Source organism: Neomonachus schauinslandi, chromosome 6 (assembly GCF_002201575.2).
Source record: "Neomonachus schauinslandi chromosome 6, ASM220157v2, whole genome shotgun sequence".
NCBI classification, from domain to species: Eukaryota; Metazoa; Chordata; class Mammalia; order Carnivora; family Phocidae; genus Neomonachus; species Neomonachus schauinslandi.
Genome location: NC_058408.1, coordinates 98,779,473 through 98,795,414, shown reverse-complemented (window position 1 = coordinate 98,795,414; position 15,942 = coordinate 98,779,473). Strand labels below are relative to the sequence as shown.

Below are 15,942 nucleotides of genomic sequence, written 5' to 3'. Positions count from 1 at the left end.
TCACCCACTGCTCATTTTGCACACGTCTTTCCTCCTCACCTGTCCTCTTGCTCCCCGTCCTGGACCTGCTGGCTCAGGCGTGGTCACCCGCCCGTCCCCCTTTGCTGGGTCTTACTTAGCAGCTGGCAACCCCTCAAGAGCCCCTGCCCCATGCACACACCCAGGGCAGCTTGGAGGCACGCCGGGTCCTGGGGGCTGAGTGGGAAAGACCACCAAACACCTCGCTGTGCTCAGCTCTGGCCTGCAGTGGGGAACTGACCAGGTGGGTGGCCAGGCCCTCACAGCGGGGTGCTGGGCTCTGGGGCGAGACGAGTGCGTGGGGCTGGGCTTGGCACTCGTTGCCTTTCCTTGTCATCTCTGAGGACATCAGAGGGGTCCAGCTCTCCCCCGGCTCACTCCTTCCGAGGAGTGGGGTGGGGTCTCCCTTCCCCCATGAATATTTGGGTCTGGGACCCAAGCCCAAAGGATTAAAATGGACAGACAGAGGAGCTACAGATGGGGACACAGACTCCATCTGGACATGGGTGTGTGGGGGGTCCACCAGGGTGGGAGACCCGAGGAGACAGGGTGGCGCAGGCAGCTGCCTGGTGGTGCTGGGGAGCAGGTGTGGACCAGTGCCCACGCTCCACTTCAAGTCAGCGGCTTGAGCTCTCCACCCGTCTTCCCTCCCAGCTGCCTCCCCACCTCACCCCCTACCGCAGCCCCTTCGAAGGGCGCCTCAGAAACACCAGCTTCTAGGGGTAGTTCTTGCTCCAGACGCCGAGAACCCAGCTTGGCGGCCATGGACTTGTGCCCAGGGGAGGCCCACTGGGGGCTGGGGCAGCTCATTCCAACAGCCCCTCCCCACCTCACATTGGCAACGATTTCCCGCCCCAGGAACATCCATTCTCTCTGGAGTTTCTCCCACCGAGTAAGGGTCTTGCAGAAGGACTGAGGACCCAGGGTTAGTGACCTGGATCAAGCGAGGGAGAGGAGCTCACAGCCCGAGAGGGTCCACTCACCGGTTTGCCATCGAGCCCAATGGGACCCTGAAAGGGAAAGAGGCCCCGCGTCAAGACAAACAGCACAGGTCTCCTGCCAAAGAGGCGGCCCGGGGCGGGGTTTAAGGGCGCACAGTTTCTGGACTCCAAGTTGGAGTTCAAGTGTCTGCTTGACCACTTACTGGTTGTATGACCATGGGTAAGCTTAAGCCTGTTTCCTATCCTACCATGGGGATAATAGAGTCTTCCACGAGGGGTCTTTGTGAGGAGTGAACGAAATGCCACCTGGCCAGCACCCGGCACAAGGGACAGCCTGAGGGATGACAGTCACCATGGCGATCACAGACCTACCTCCTCCTCCTTACCCTGAGTGGAAAGTGAACCTGGTGTTGCTAGAAAGCCTGGGGCGGGCTAGCACCAAGGCCCGGGGAAAAGGAGAGCCAGTTGCTTTCCTGCCCTCCTCTTAGAACCTGTCCTCGACCCCTCAGGCAGGGGTTACCGGGCATCCAGATGGCCACCTGACCGCCTCCTGCAGGCGGGTCTCCTCTCCAGACCAGGTCGGAGGTTGCTTCCCTGAGGTGCATCATCTGTCCCACCTTCCAGTGCCCTGCTGAGGTTAACCCAGCCTGTGACTTCCCCCGCCTGTCCCTGTCCTGCTGTCCCTTCATTTCCCTATGACTGTCCCTGTCCTGTCTTGCACTCTGGGCTGAGTGTCAGCTACTCTCCTCAGTGGCTCTCTGGGAGAGGCTGCAGGAAAGGGTCCTTACTGACCAGAGTTGGAAGGTCAAGAGGAGCTTGAGGGCTGGCCCCACATGAAGTTTAACCCAGCCAGGCCCAGGGGTCACTGGGGACATGGCTCATCTGGGCCCTCCCTACTTACCGGAAATCCAGGGAAACCTCGAGTGCCTGGCTGACCCTGGAAAGAGCAGGAGAGGAGTGAGGATGGGTGAGGAGGGGATGAAGCTAGACCGAGTCCCCTTTGCTCTCAGAGGGTCTGTGGGTTCCCTCCCACTCCTCTGGGGTCCTCCGGGGGAGATACTCCCCGTGGTGAGCTGGCTAGCGGGGAGGCTGGAGAAAGATGGAAAGAACACCAGAGGAAGCCTCCTCCGGGGCCTGGGGAAAAGGAGGGGCCCAGCCTTTTTCGGGTCCTCCATGCCCTGAACCCCGACATATGAGCAGGTGGCTGGAGGGCACGGACAGTGGGGACCGGCCTGGTGCACCCTGAACTCCCTGCTGCGATCTTCTGAGTCCTTTTTATTTATACAGTCATTGCCCAGGGCTACTTACATGAGGATGGTTTGGACAGCAGAAGCTGACCTTCAGAAGGTGTGTTTTCAGGCCACACGGGTCAGATCTCTCATTTTTCTCTTGCCCTGGCCCAGCAGGCCCCGCCCCCAGTTGGGCAATCTCTGGGTCCCCCAATCTTTGTGCCCATTCACGCCCATTCTCTTGCAGGTGCAGAGGGCCACTCGGGTCGGTGTTTGGGCTGGAGACTAGAAGCCGCCGGTCACAGCCCGGTGGCCTCCGGTCCAGACTCAGGACAACAGAGATGTGCTGAGGTCAGAAGCAGCGTGGGGCTGAGCAGACCCAGGGCTGGGGAGGGCTGAGCGGGAGGTCAAAGCCAGTGGTCCCTTCTTCTCACGTGTCATTCACAGCCGACCCGGTCTCACTAGCCCTGCTCCTGCCCCATCTCCCCTACTCCTCGCTCAGGCACACGATTCCCCTGCTTTCCCCGGACATACCCCATCTTTCCCACTGTCAGCCCTCAGCTTGGAGTCTCCCTTTGACTGAGGTGGCCACAGTGTCCTCTCAAGCTTGGGCCTCCGAGTCTGGCAGGCTGAGCTATAATCCTTCCTCCAGCAGCCTCAGCTGGGTGACTAAGTCCTTAGGCTTCCCTTTCCTCGGTCCTATAGCATGGGGACAAGAGCGTAACCTCACAGGGTCACTGAATCACATCCGATTGTACTCTTGAAGCCTGCTGAAATGGTAGCTGCCACTAATCCATCAATGTTTGCTGGATTGAACCGAACCAAGGAGCGCCAGAATAAAGTGGCAGTTTCCGAATCAGACCCCGTCGGGAGGGAGATTTCTCCACATCCATCTGCTGTGAAGCGGGAACCAGGCTGCTTGGGTCTTCCTTGAAGCCACGGACAGGAGTGCCCAGAGGCCTCTGCTCGGGTGACACGGCTGAGTGGGACGGGGACCCTGCCATCAGGGTGGGAGCGTCAGTCAAGTGGGGACAGACCTGCAGTGTCCTACGGGGTCGGGATGGGTTTGTGGCAGGGAGCCCAAGGGCAGGAGGGAGGACATGCCACTCAAATGTCGGAGAGCCCCGGGCTCACTTACTCTCTCTCAAGGGTAAGTGATGCTAAGAATAGCACTAAGGAGAAAACCCGGAAACCCTGCGATGTGGCCTCTGGAACCTCGCAGTGTAAACTTTCAACTACTCCGAATGCTGAGAGGCCCGAGGACAAAGGTCAGGAGGAAAGGATTCCAAGAAACATCTTCATGTCCCGCTCAGGATAATGTTTACACGGTAGGGATAAGCACATGGTTTGCTAATTACAGAGCCTGCCCGGGAGCAGGATGCATCTCCCCAACTCAGAGCCAAATCCGGGGCTAACCAAGGCTTTTTCGGGATTTGGGGAAGAATGTTGTCACTGACCAAATGGAAACTGGGACTCTACTTCCTGGAGATGCTGGGCTGGGTAAGGCACTCGGGGAGGCCTGGAACTGGATTTTAATTACGTCTCTTCAGTTACACGCTGAAGTTGGACCTCTCTTGCAGTGTTTATTGGCCGGTCATTTACTCGTGAACTGCCTGTTTGTGTTCCTTACCAAAAATTTCCCCTCGCTTGTTTGTTTCCCATTGGCCCGAGGACAGCTCTTTGTCAAAGTCGGTAACTCTTTGAGGGTCACGTGCGTCGCCAATAGTCCTTCCAATTTGGCATTTGTCTTTTTCATGCTGTATTTCCTGCCCGATGGAAGTTTTGCATTCAGGTGGACACACTTATCAATCTTCTCCTATGGCTCCTGGGTTTTATGCCATGTTTCCAGGGGACCTCCCAGTGAGGACTTCATAAATGTCTGCTCACGCTTTGTCCTCGTATTTTATGGTTTCATGTTTTACATCTAAGTATTTTATCCATTTGGTATTTATTCTGATATAACAAGTGAGGTACAGATTCAGCTTTTTTTTTTTTTTTTTTGGTTTTACCTTTTGGTAAATGGCTTGTCCCCTGTCTCAGCATCATCTCTTAAACAATCTATTTTCCTCTTCCTACTGTGAAATGAAACCTTTACCGCGGACTAACTTCCCAGATGCGTTTGGCTTTATTTCTGGCCTTCCCATTCTGTCCTATTTAACTGCTCTGTTTTTATAATACATTGGATATCGAGTAGAACAACCAATCCTGTCCTCCCCTACTCCCCTTACTCTATTTTTCAGAAATTTCCTGACATCCTTATGAAAGCTTACTTTTTTCTTCCAAATGAAATGAATATTATTCTGTTGGACTCCAACCCCATAAGAAATTCACTGGGATTGGGATCATATTAAAATTATGGATTATAGATTTATTCATAGATTAATAATGCATTAATACTATGTTCTTCCATGTAAGAACAAGGGGGATAAGCTTTACATTGCTTTCCCAAATCTCCTCCCTTAATTCAAGGCCAGGGTGGAAAGGGAGCCAAGTGGATCCCTGCTTTTTGGAAGTGGACCCTGATGTCTACTCCTACCTGTAATTCGTGTGGGGTAAAGCCACATAGACAGACAGAAGGCTAACTCTCCCTTCCCTTCTCTCTGACCCCTGAATGAGGATCAGTCCCATATCTGCCCAGAGCCCGCCTCCCACTCCAAGTCAGTGCTGACTATCTTTCAAACAAGACCCCCATGTTGGTCAGTGTGTAATCGTTGGCTGAGGTGACAGAGAGTGGGAGAGAAGAGCCCTGCTTTGTATAGGATCTGCTAATCTCTGTGGTGTAAATAAACCTCCCACCACAGCTGATTTTAAGCTACCAACGTGATGTCACTGAACACAGAGTTGGGAGGGGGTGTGCATGATCTGCTCTCGTGAGCCGGGTGAGCCAACTCCAACTCTGACTTCCAGCAGCAAATGGGGGGCCAAACATCTCCCTTTGGACATTATAAGGACATCTCAAGTTCATCATGTTCTGGTTAAACTCATCTTCCCCGGCAAAATCCGCTCCCCTATTTGGAGAAGGGTACCACCATCTACTTGGTTACTCAAGTCAGAAAGGTGGAGTCATCTTGAACTCCTCCTTCTTTCTCAATCCCCACTTTTATCATCAGTAAATTGGTCAATTCCACCTCCAAAGGTCCCACCAGTCCAGCCCTTGATTACTGCAAGCGTCTACTAGCCAGTCCCCCACCTGTAGCCGCTTCTAAACACGCTCCATGCCAGGGCAGGGAGGGATAGATCTTTTTAAACTGCAAATCTGAGCATGTCCATCCTCAGCTGAACACACACCAAGGCTCTCCACTGCCCTCAGGATAGAGTCCCGACTCCTGAAGACCCTGTCCAGGTCCTTTTCGACTGGGCCCTTGCTCACCTCACTAGCCTCGGCCTGGCTTTGCTACGCAGCGCACTTTCCCTGTTTCTCCAGTAGTTCATAAGAACCCGACTTACCGCGGGGGCTCCTCCCCAGCCTCACAACCTGGGAACCTCTGCTCTTCTTTGATCACAGTTTAGTTACCCCTCCTTCTTGGAAGCCTTCTCTGTCTGCCCACACCCCAAGGCAGGTGCCTCTTCCGTATATCGTTCCCCATAATCCTCGGCCACAGAAGGCTTGCCCACTTGGCCTCTCCCCCTTAATGACAAACACCCCCTTTGTCTTCCCCTGCTCCCTGCACTCACCAGCTCTGCGTGGCTTCCTGGGAGGAGTTGAGGTGGTTGCCCCGGTCTCTAGTGGTCTCTAGTGAGGACTCAGCGGGGGAGGCCCCAGTCATTGGGGTGATGGTCACCCCCACAGGCCAAAGTAGAAGGAGGCTGGGCTTTGTTAAGCCTCCTGGTACCATAATCCCTCTCCAACCACCAAGGCTGCACCCACACGGAGAACTGTTTCTTCTCCTGAAGGTAAATATCCCTTTTAAAGGGTAGAGCTTGAAACAGGGAGGGCAGAATTGCGGCGAGAATGTTGGCTTTGGAATGAGGCGAAGCTGGACCAGCCCAAGCTCTAGCACTGACCTGCTGAGTGGCCTCAAGTGAGTTATGAAACTCTCAGTCTCCTTCTCTGGGAGATGGGCTGGCGGGCCTGCCCCACAGCTTTGTTGGGAGGACCGATAGAGGCCTGGGCATAGGTGGGCTCTCAGCATAGGCCCTAGGACAGGATAGGTGCCCAGGGGATGGAATTTATCACTATTACCTGGATAGAAGGTACTTTTTGCCATTGGAGTCAAATCCCATGCAGGAGGTACGGTTCCTCATGATGCACACTGAGCCAGAAGCCAGGGGAGCTGAGGCAGACCCCTTCCCCCAAGCGTGTCCCCCAAAAGGGGGCCTTTTCAACAACTTTTAGGTAGCTCGTTCGCACGGTACTGCCAAAAGGGTATTGGAGGACTGCCGTGATCGACACAATGGGGTCTGTGGTCAGACTGGGAGGCAGGCCGAGGTGGTGGCCAAGGGGTAGGGCCTGTATTCTGTTACTCTTCTGTCCACCCAACAGGCCCGTCCCGGCTTGGTCCTGGCTGTTAGAATCTGGGGACTGGCTTTCTCGGTGACCTTTCTCGGTGAACTTGCCAGGAGCGGCTGGGCTCAGGACATGCACATGGCGGTTCCTCTCATGAAGCTTACGGCCCATCGGAGCAGTGGCCACATGAGCCCAGAGGCCTGGATGCCAGTAACCCCGCGGCCTGGCGATCTGTTGAGCAGTGGGGTGCAGAGTGTAGACTCTGAGCCATGCGGCCCGGGCTGAGCACCTGAATCCCCACGTGGCCACCGTCGAGTGAATGATCCTGGGCAAGTCACTCGGCCTCTCTGTGCCCGGCTTTTCTCACCCATGAAATGGAGGGGCTAATAGTACCTCCCGGTGGGCTTCTTGTGAGGATTAGGTGAGTTACAGTGTGTAGCGGTCTTAGGATGCTGCCTGCCCAAACTTCAGTGCCACGTGTCAATCCATAACATCGTCGCTGGGGTCAGAGCCAGAGGGAATCTTGCCCAGGAGGCCAGGACTCTGCAGCCAGGGGCCCTTTCAACCCTGCCTCCAGCCTCGGCCCCTGACCAGTCTGCCAGCCCTGCTCCCCAGCTCTGCCCTTTGGCTCCCCACCCTGACCCGTCCCCCGCCTCCAAGCAGCGCTGAACGGCGGAGCCTCAGCTCCTCCCTCTCGGCACAGCCCCTCCTGTGGATGGGATTTAGCGATCGGCTCTCTGAGCCCGCTCCCTAGACTATGGGTAGGAGATGTTCCAGCTTGCACTGGCTCCCTCTGGTGAAGGCAGGGGAATGGGCAGGCTGGACTCCACACCTCCACTGGGCTAGCCTCAGACTCCCAGAGGCTAGCCCTCTGCTTTCCTCTCCCTCTCACTGTGCAGGCAGGACAGGAAAAGTGCACAGTAGAGCATGGAGATGGTGGCCTGATTTATGGGGGAAGCTCTTGGTGCCAAAGGTCCTGGGTTCTAATCCTGTCCCAGCCTCTATGTGTGGGCCCCTGGCCCCTTGCTGGACCTCAGTTTCCCCTTCTGAGGGGGCTGTGCTAGACCATCGCTGAGGTCCTTTCTACCCTGACATTTGGTGATTGTCCTGATGCCCCGTGGTTTGGGCTCTCCTTACCATAGTCACAGTATCTTCCCACATCGTCACCCAGGTCCCCTTTTGGTCCCTAAGGAAACATATCGGAGGGGAAGCTTCTGATTTCTCCGAGCCCCGGGCCACTGGGTAGAGGCACTAAGAACGAGGCCTTTGAGGACGAGTGGTGGGTCAGGCCTCTGCCGAGACCAGGAGCGGGTGCTTGGGGCAGCGGATCTGGATGCTGGGTATCTGCTCCAGGGGCTTCTGGAAACAAGGCTTGTCCCCAGGAAAGCTGGAGCAGCCCATCTGGGGAGGGGCGAGTACTTTCTCCCTGCCTGTAAATAGCAGGGCCACCTCGCAGCTGCTGGCTTCCTGGCCAAAGGGTGGTCCTCATGAACCCTCCCGAGAAGCTATAATTTCGGTATATTTAGGCAGGACTGCCCTGGTTGACCACATTGTAGGTGGTGGCCGCCAGGCCCAGAGGCACAGCCAGGACTCGCTCCCCTCCACCCAAACCCTTGTCATTAGCTAGCCCAGCCCCCCCACCCTGAAGAAGAGCAAAAACCACTTACAGGGGGGCCACGGGGGCCGATGATGGACATGCCGGCATCTCCTGGGGCCCCCTGTGGGAGAGAGAGAGAGAGGAGAGGGAGAGGGACAGGGGCAGGGACAGGAGTGGGGAGGGGTGGGCAAAGGAGGAGGTAAAGAAGGGAGACAGCAGGTGGGGAAGGGGAGTTGGGGTGGGGGGTTGCCCAGCCAGAGGCCGGGAGAACGGGGAGGGGGGGGAGGGCAGTGTGGAGGGAGGTGGGGGATCACAGCAGAGGAGACAAGGGGGCACAGGGAGCATCCAGGAGGGAGTGAGAAGGGCAGCGGGAGGCCGGAGGAAGGAAGAGGGAAGAGAGGTGAGCGGTAGCATAAGATGTGGGACCAGGGACAGAGGGGGGTGGGACCCCAGGCAGAAGAGGGAAGAAGGGATTCAGCGCAGGGATAAGCAAGGGCAGCTCAGGGAGGGGAAGGCACACAGCCACGCCGCTCAGGCCGCAGAGGCCTCCTCTAGGCCCTGCTCGGTGCCCTCCAATCTGCCCCAGCCCCACCCTAGTCTCAGAGCCCCTGAGGCCTTCGTCCCCACCCCAGCCCCCCAGATGCCCATGTGGCACACGCCCCCGCAGCAGGTGAGCCCAGCTGCTCCGTGGATGGAGTTGCTCAGAACAGGGGTGGGGACAAGACCCATGCTCGCTGTGTGGGCCCCACGGCCCTGAGCCTGCAGGCGGGGCTGCCTCGGACCTCCTAGGCCTGATGTGAGAGTGACACAGAGGGGTGAAGTCGGGCCAGAATTCTCAGCCCTGAGAGGATGGCAGCTGCTGCTGAGCTGGGAGCTCCAAGTGCCATCCAAGGGTGGCCGGGCTGCCCAGATATCTACACCCGTGTGTGTGTGTGTGTGTGTGCGTGCGCACACGCGTGTGGGTGCTGGGGGCAGGGAGGGCGACAGAAAGATGAAGGTGTCAGGGACACAGATGGGGGTCAGAGATGATGCCCTGGCAGAAGGATCTAGACCGTGCCCTGCTGTGCGGGGGGCTGACTGCTGCTTCCCACCAGGGGGGCTCCCAGGCCTCCCTCCCAGGTCTTGCTCTGCCAGGCAAGTCACAGAACCTCTCCCAGCCCACATCCGTTCTCTGTGAACTGGGTGCTGAGGGCTGCTCGGCTACCCTTCTAAGCAAAGGCCCTAAATGTATTTGTGACTGTCATGCCTCATGCCCAGGTGAGCAGTGATCTCAGATTTGTAACTGTTTACACCACAGCAGCGGTAATCACCACACGAAGCAGGGTAGTGCAATGGCTAGGAGCCAGCCAGAGCCCTTGGGTTTGAAGCCCAGCTCTGCTCCTTCCCAGCTGTGTCACCTTGGGCCACTTAGCTTCCTTCTGCCTCAGTTTCCTTACCTATCTCATAGGATGGGTGTGAAAGTTTCATGAGATAATGTTGTAAAGTGCTGAAAAGAATGCCCGGTGCATGAAGGGGCTAGCAAGTGTTTGCCATTGTCCTTAGGCACCAATCGTGTCCTTCATCTTTCTCCCGGGCAGCGAGGAGCCCTAGGAGGGGACGCCGTGAGGGTGGGGCTCCTCTCCAGCTCTGTCACTTGCTGCTGTGTGACCTTGGGTCTGTGAAGCTGCCTCTCTGTGCTCTCATGTAAATAAGAATATTGAAGCCTCCCTGGAAGGGCTGTGTCAGTGTTAGTTGGGAGAACAGAGGCCAAACACCGCGGCACCTGGCGGTTTGTGCTTAGTACATTGCAGCTGCGAGTGTTCTGCGGCCATTGTCATTATTTTGGAGACGGAGAGACTCGAGAAACGTGCACTGCCATGTACAGGCAAGGAAGTACTAAGCTGGGCATCGGGAGGTCTGGCTTCTCGCCCCCGCTCGTCATTATTGGCGTGGGATCTTCAGCAAGCCGCACCCCCGCTCTGGGCCTCAGTTTCCTTCTCTGTAAAGGGAACTGGTTAGATGTGTTGCTCTCTGATCCCTCAGGATCCACCGGGGCTAACGCTCCAGAATGGTCTCTTGGGCTTCTGGCTTCCGAGGGGGCTTCACGCTAGGCCCCTGGGAGTCTCTCTGGGGCAGCACGAAGAGAATTTCTATGTCTGAGGGCACCAGCAGTAGGCTGGGGAGGGACTAGAACCAGCTGCCCCAAACAGCGATGGTGCTCCCCTCGGCTCGGGGAAGGGGGACGGCGAGGCCACAGGCAGCCTGGGTGTGTGGGGAGACCCATGCAGCAGGGAGGCTGGGCCCTTAGCCAGGAGTCAGGGGTCCGGACACTGGGCCTGGAGAGCCTGCGAAGGCAGAGTGCTGGGGCCTGTGTGCTGGGGGAAGGGCTGAGATGGGGGCCTCTGGAAGCACCCCAAGAATCCAAGGGGAAGGGACTGGGGCAGAAAGGTGGAGGGCAAGGTGAGGACTCACCTTCTCGCCTGGTTGGCCCTTTACTCCCTGGGCAGCCACATGCAACACAGGGTGGGGAGGAGAGAAGGGGAGAGAAAAAAGAAAGGATAAGAGAGGCACACACGTGAGAATCTGTGTTAAAGGCACAATGACCAAACAAAAGAAATCGCTGTGAAGTAAGAAACAAAACAAAACATAGATGTTGACACATGCCAGGTGTCCCTCCTCCAACAAGCACAGTGCAGGGTTGGCTACAGATTTACCCCCGGGGCCCGGCCCCAGCCAGCCATTCTAGATAACCGAGAGAAACAGAGGCAAGATGTGTGTGTGTGTGTGAGAGAGAGAGAGAGAAACCCATCCAGGTCAGAAAATCTGCCTGAGAAGCCATGAGAAGCCATGTCCCCAGCTCACTGGGTCACCTGAGGTGGTGGTGGTTGGTGGGGAGGGAGCATGAGGGAGACTTGTCCAAGGACTGTGTTGTGAAGTGGAGTTTAGTTGGTTTGAAGGTCCAACTGAGCACCAAGCACAAAGTTTTGCCAAGCTACACACGCTGGGAGCCGTCAGGGCTGGCCAGGCAAGATGTCGGGAGAGGGACTAGAGGAATACGGTAGGACAGACAGTAGGACAGACATCTGGGGGGATGGAGGATGGGTCTGGGATGCAGAGGAAACTGGGCAGTCACCAAGGGCCCCTGTAACCACAGCAATGCGCAGAGAGACAGCTCCGATCTACCCTAATCCCCTGAAGCCAGGGGTACCAGCTCTGGTGAGAACCACAGGGGCAACTCAGGCATTTCACACCCCCTGGCCACCCTCGTCCTTATCAGGTGGCTGGGGCCGGGATTCCTACTGGGCAGCCAAATGGGTCCACTGTCACATTGAAAATAGCACAAGCAGCATGAAAACCCCCAAGTGGCTGGAAAACAGAAATAGGGGGCTTCCTGTGGCCTTCCCTCCTGCCCCCACCGCTGAGGGTCAGAACTCGGCTCAGATGGACACTTCTTGGGCGCACACGTCCACAAGGGCCCAAGAAGGAGGGCAGGAGGGGGAGGGCAGGCAGCGGCACTCAGGGTATAGAGTCCTGACGCCCACCTGTTAGGAGCCAGGATCTTGGCGTCTGACAGTCAGCTTGGGTGCAAGCCCCAGCTCCACCCCCCAATCCCAGGCAAACTGAGTCTCAACAAGCTCATCAATAGGACGGGTTCCTGGAAAGCTCTGATGGAGAACGTGCCTGCTTCAGGCCCACGCACGGCGAGCCCCTGAGAAAGGCTGGCTGGCTCTATTCTCCCTGCTGCACACACGAAAGGACCAGTGACAGCCTGGGGGACTCAGGGTTTGGAGTGAGAGAACTAAGGCAGAGGGACAGGGTCAGGCAGGACCTCAGGAAAGACACAACATCTGAGCCTCGGTTTTCTCATCTGAGCAATGGGTGGAAATTGTGCCTACCTCCGGCAGCTCTTGGGACCCAATGAGCTAATGTGAGTGAGGCTCTCAGCACAACGCCCAGCGCAGAGTGAGCACTCTCGGGTGTTAACTGTGATTCGGTGGCCTTCTCTCTGAGCACCAGGCTCACACCAGGCAAGCAAGCTCCCGCAAGAATGCCATACCCAGGCCTGAGGCCAACCCGTGAAGAGGTGAGGTCAAGAGGCAAGGCATGTGAGTGGCATAGAAGGATGGCGTGGGGGAGTTGGGGGGCCCTGGGGAGCCAGAGGGAGGTCGAGGCTGATAGCTGTAGGGGAGTCGGGGGTAGACGGGGAGAGTAGCTTGGGCATGTCCTAGACTCACTTGCTGCTGGTGAGGCTGGCGTGTGGCCATCACCCCCTTGGGCTGCCCCCAGTGCCTGAGCTGCCCTTTCTAGCCCCTTGGAGGCTATCAGGCACCCAGGACCAGCCTGGCTCTGGGACCCCGAGATCTAGTGCCGGCCCTCCCATTTCTGAGCTATCCCCTCCCTGCGGAACATTCCTGTTTCCCTTTCTTCATCCTGAGTTTTCAGCAGGAAACATTCAGTGTCTAACTCCTAGCCTCATGGTGAGGATTTGGAGGCACTGCCTGGGAGCCAGCCCTGTCCCCCACCAGCTTCTAGTCTCTGCCTAGGGAAGGCGCCTCTGGAAGCCGGCTCCGCTGCAGCTTCCATGGGCATCTTGAGGCTGCATTTGTCACCATCTGTTGCTGCTCTTGCTGGGGAGTGGTGGCAAAGCAGCTGGAAGTCTGAAGAAGAGCTGCTAGCCTTGGGAGGTGGGGGGGGCGGTGAAGTGGGTGGGAGTCCTCCTGATGTCACGAGGGGCTTGGGCCTCATCCTGTCCCTCGGTGGGGGATCGACAAAGAGCTTTATCAGTGCCATTTCTTGGATTTTTCCTTTGCCATGGCAGCTGTATGGAGAGTAGAGTCCTACTGCAAGATCTGAAGGATTGGAATAAAACTTCCTCCTTTCTTCTCTCTAGTCCCTCTCTGAAGCCGACTTGGGTGGAGGAAGAGAGAGGTCTGACCCCCTCCTTGGGGCTGGGGAGGTTGCCATGGTTTCGAGGACAGGGCGGCACGAAGAAGCAAGCAACGGCCACCCAAGCAAGTACAAATGCGCCAACTCACCACACGTCCAGGCATCCCAATGGCACCTTTGTCCCCCTGATGAAGGAGGCAGAAACAATTAGATGTGGCTGGAGCCAGGCCAGCGTAGGAAGGACCCCATGGGCTAGCTATGCACCCAAGACCTGCTTTGCATGGGCGGTTGGGATGATGCCCACTCAGCCCCCAAGGACTGTTAGGCAAGCGGCCACCCCTACCACGATCTGCTCTCAGTGCGGTGCTGTGGAAAGTGCACTAACCTAGGAGTCTGGTCCCCAGCCTGAGCCTCAGTTTCCCTATGCGTTTCATGAAGGGTCCAAGGCCCTTCCTTTCTTAGACTTCTGCTGTCACAGTCTAGCTTCGGCTTCACCCAGGATGTGCCATATCTTCGTCCCGCTCAACTCCAAGGCACAGAGCCCGGAGAGTGGTGGCCCCATGTGCCAGGTGAATGGTCTATCTGTGCCAGAGCTGAGGCGCAGTGCCCACATCCCCCGATTCTTCCCCAGGCCCTCCATCCGAGAAGGCTACGACAGAGTCCTCTCCCTGCCCTCCTCTCAGCCACCCCCGGCACCAACAGGAAGGACAGTAAGCCACGTAGATACGGCCGCATTACGAGTTTCAGCCGCTCAGAAGGATCCACTTTGTTTCATAGCCAGGAGTTACATCTCCTTACTCTGGAAATCTGCTTAGTAAGTTTTTTTCCTCTCCTTTTTGGTAGAAAATATTTTTTTGCAATAATACGTGTGCAGACATCATAAAATCTGGGGTGGGGCCTGGAGTACACTAGGAGTCTAGAAGGACGGAAAGCAATGGGGGCCAAAAATCAGACAGTGTTTGTCCTGGCTTCCTGGGCAGGAGAGAGCTGGGTTTGTGGGTTCCCCTGAAGGGGGTGGACACTTCTGGGGCAATTCTGTGTCTGCTGAGCCCACTGAGGCAACAAGCCTTGAGGGCCAATTAGCATCTCAAGATGTATGTGGATGCACCCGAGGACAGCAAGTGCTCTGAAATTAGGGTCTTCTTACACACACGGGTCAGTGGTGTCTCTAGGAAACGGCTCACCCTTTGCAAAAGAGTGGCAGGTTAGCAGCATTGGTGATAAGCCTGGATCTGTTTCCGTGCCTCCCTCAGTACCCGTGTCTCTCTCAAGGGGCTGCTGGGAGAATGCAGTAAATGATGCCCCGGGAAAGCCTTCTCCCAGCGCGTGGCACCTGGAGCGTGTCGCGTATTCGGGGTCTACAGGTAGTGAGCCCAGCACGGCTGTGGGCAAGTGAATTGTACAGCATGTTTGTGCTTCAGAGTTTTGCATTTCACAAGGGGCTGGCCGCAGCAACTCTTTTTGCGGGTCCCTCCCAGGTTCCCCCACGTGGAAGCACGAGGGGGGCGAGGACCTGGGGTCAGCGGTCCGCCCTTCCTGCTGAGGACACCAGGCCTGCCGCACGCGGGCTGAGACACCCCCATGGCCCGCTCACTCCTGGGCTTCTGAATGATATTGCAGGCTGTGTATTTTGGTTTCTCTTCGTTTCTTTTTTAAAACTAATGTTCTTTGCAGTCCTGGCCATAAAATGCTCAGGTTAGGGACAGGCATGGAAGGGCCAGAGACTAGGAACTCTGTGTAGCAGCCCCTGCTCTGTGAATTGCCCCCAAATGCTTTTTAAAGGTGGACGTTGTCAGAAAAAAACAAAGTCTGCCCACGTTCTCCCCAGTCATCTGATTTTTCCCCTCCTTGGATTTCATGGGACTGATTCACCCATCCTCCTTTGCTCTGGGGCTCGGCACTTACTGGGAGAGTTTCCAGTTTCAAGGCTAAACACCCTCCCACATGCATTTCATTAAGAAAGTCACTGCTGGGCTTGAATTCTAGAAGCTGCTAGATTAGTCAAGACGTTACAGTGTAATTCATGTCTAAAAGAAGAGTAACCGGGATGCACAGAAGGGTCTGGAATCCAATGGATGTGGTCCTCGGTGCAGGGAGGGCAGCCCGGGGCCAGCCCCAGCTCGCCCTCCACACCCCACCTTGGCCCTCTAGTTGGCTACCACATCTCACCCGACTCCCCGGCCATTCTTGGGCCCTCCATCATCTAGCACTCAATGCATCTATGCCCCAGGCTACATCCCACAGAGCCATGTCTCTGAAGACTTTACAGACCGTTCTCAAATGTCAAGCATGGACCATAGGAAACAGAGGTATGAAATGTGTGTGACAACATGGCCCCCACAGGTCTCCACTGAAGCTTGGACAATTGGACAAGGTATTTTGCCTCTCTTGAGTCTCAGTTTCCTCATCTATAAAATGGGTATGATAACAGCCATTTCACTGAGTTGTTGAACAAATCAAATATATGAAGAGTGATGAGCATAGTGCCTGGCCTGTAGTAGGGTCTCAATAAGAGATGGCTAGTGGTATTACTTCTACTTTTAATCCAAAGTCCCCATGGTTACTTGGCTTAGCCTCTCCGGCATTCAGAAATGGTAACTGGGGGGGAAAACAAAGTTTTTGTGTCTCCTTTTACCGGAGGTCAGAAGACAAAGGAGGGACAGTGGTCTTAAGCTAAGCTGGTATGCAAGAGGATAGCCAGTGAGGCTGCCACCCTTCCAGACCCCCATTAGAGGGCCTTCAGTCTAGAGGTCAGGTCCAGCCTTGGAAGGGCCTGCATGCTGTCATCTGCCTGCCTGGGGCCCCAGGAGGGCTCCCCAGGAGCTTCACCCTCGGCTGTAGGTT

General features: G+C 56.3%; 1 protein-coding gene across 1 annotated transcript in view; it reads right to left on the bottom strand.

Moving 5' to 3' along the window:
* COL13A1 (collagen type XIII alpha 1 chain) overlaps positions 1-15,942 on the bottom strand; it is a 142,495-nt gene that overhangs the window by 61,721 nt on the left and 64,832 nt on the right. The window contains exons 5-9 of the mRNA XM_044916211.1: positions 13,248-13,283; positions 10,684-10,710; positions 8,303-8,353; positions 1,861-1,896; positions 1,002-1,028 (exon numbers count right to left, since the gene is read on the bottom strand). Coding sequence (XP_044772146.1) covers positions 1,002-1,028; positions 1,861-1,896; positions 8,303-8,353; positions 10,684-10,710; positions 13,248-13,283 — 177 coding nt within the window. The remainder of the gene's footprint in view (positions 1-1,001; positions 1,029-1,860; positions 1,897-8,302; positions 8,354-10,683; positions 10,711-13,247; positions 13,284-15,942) is intronic.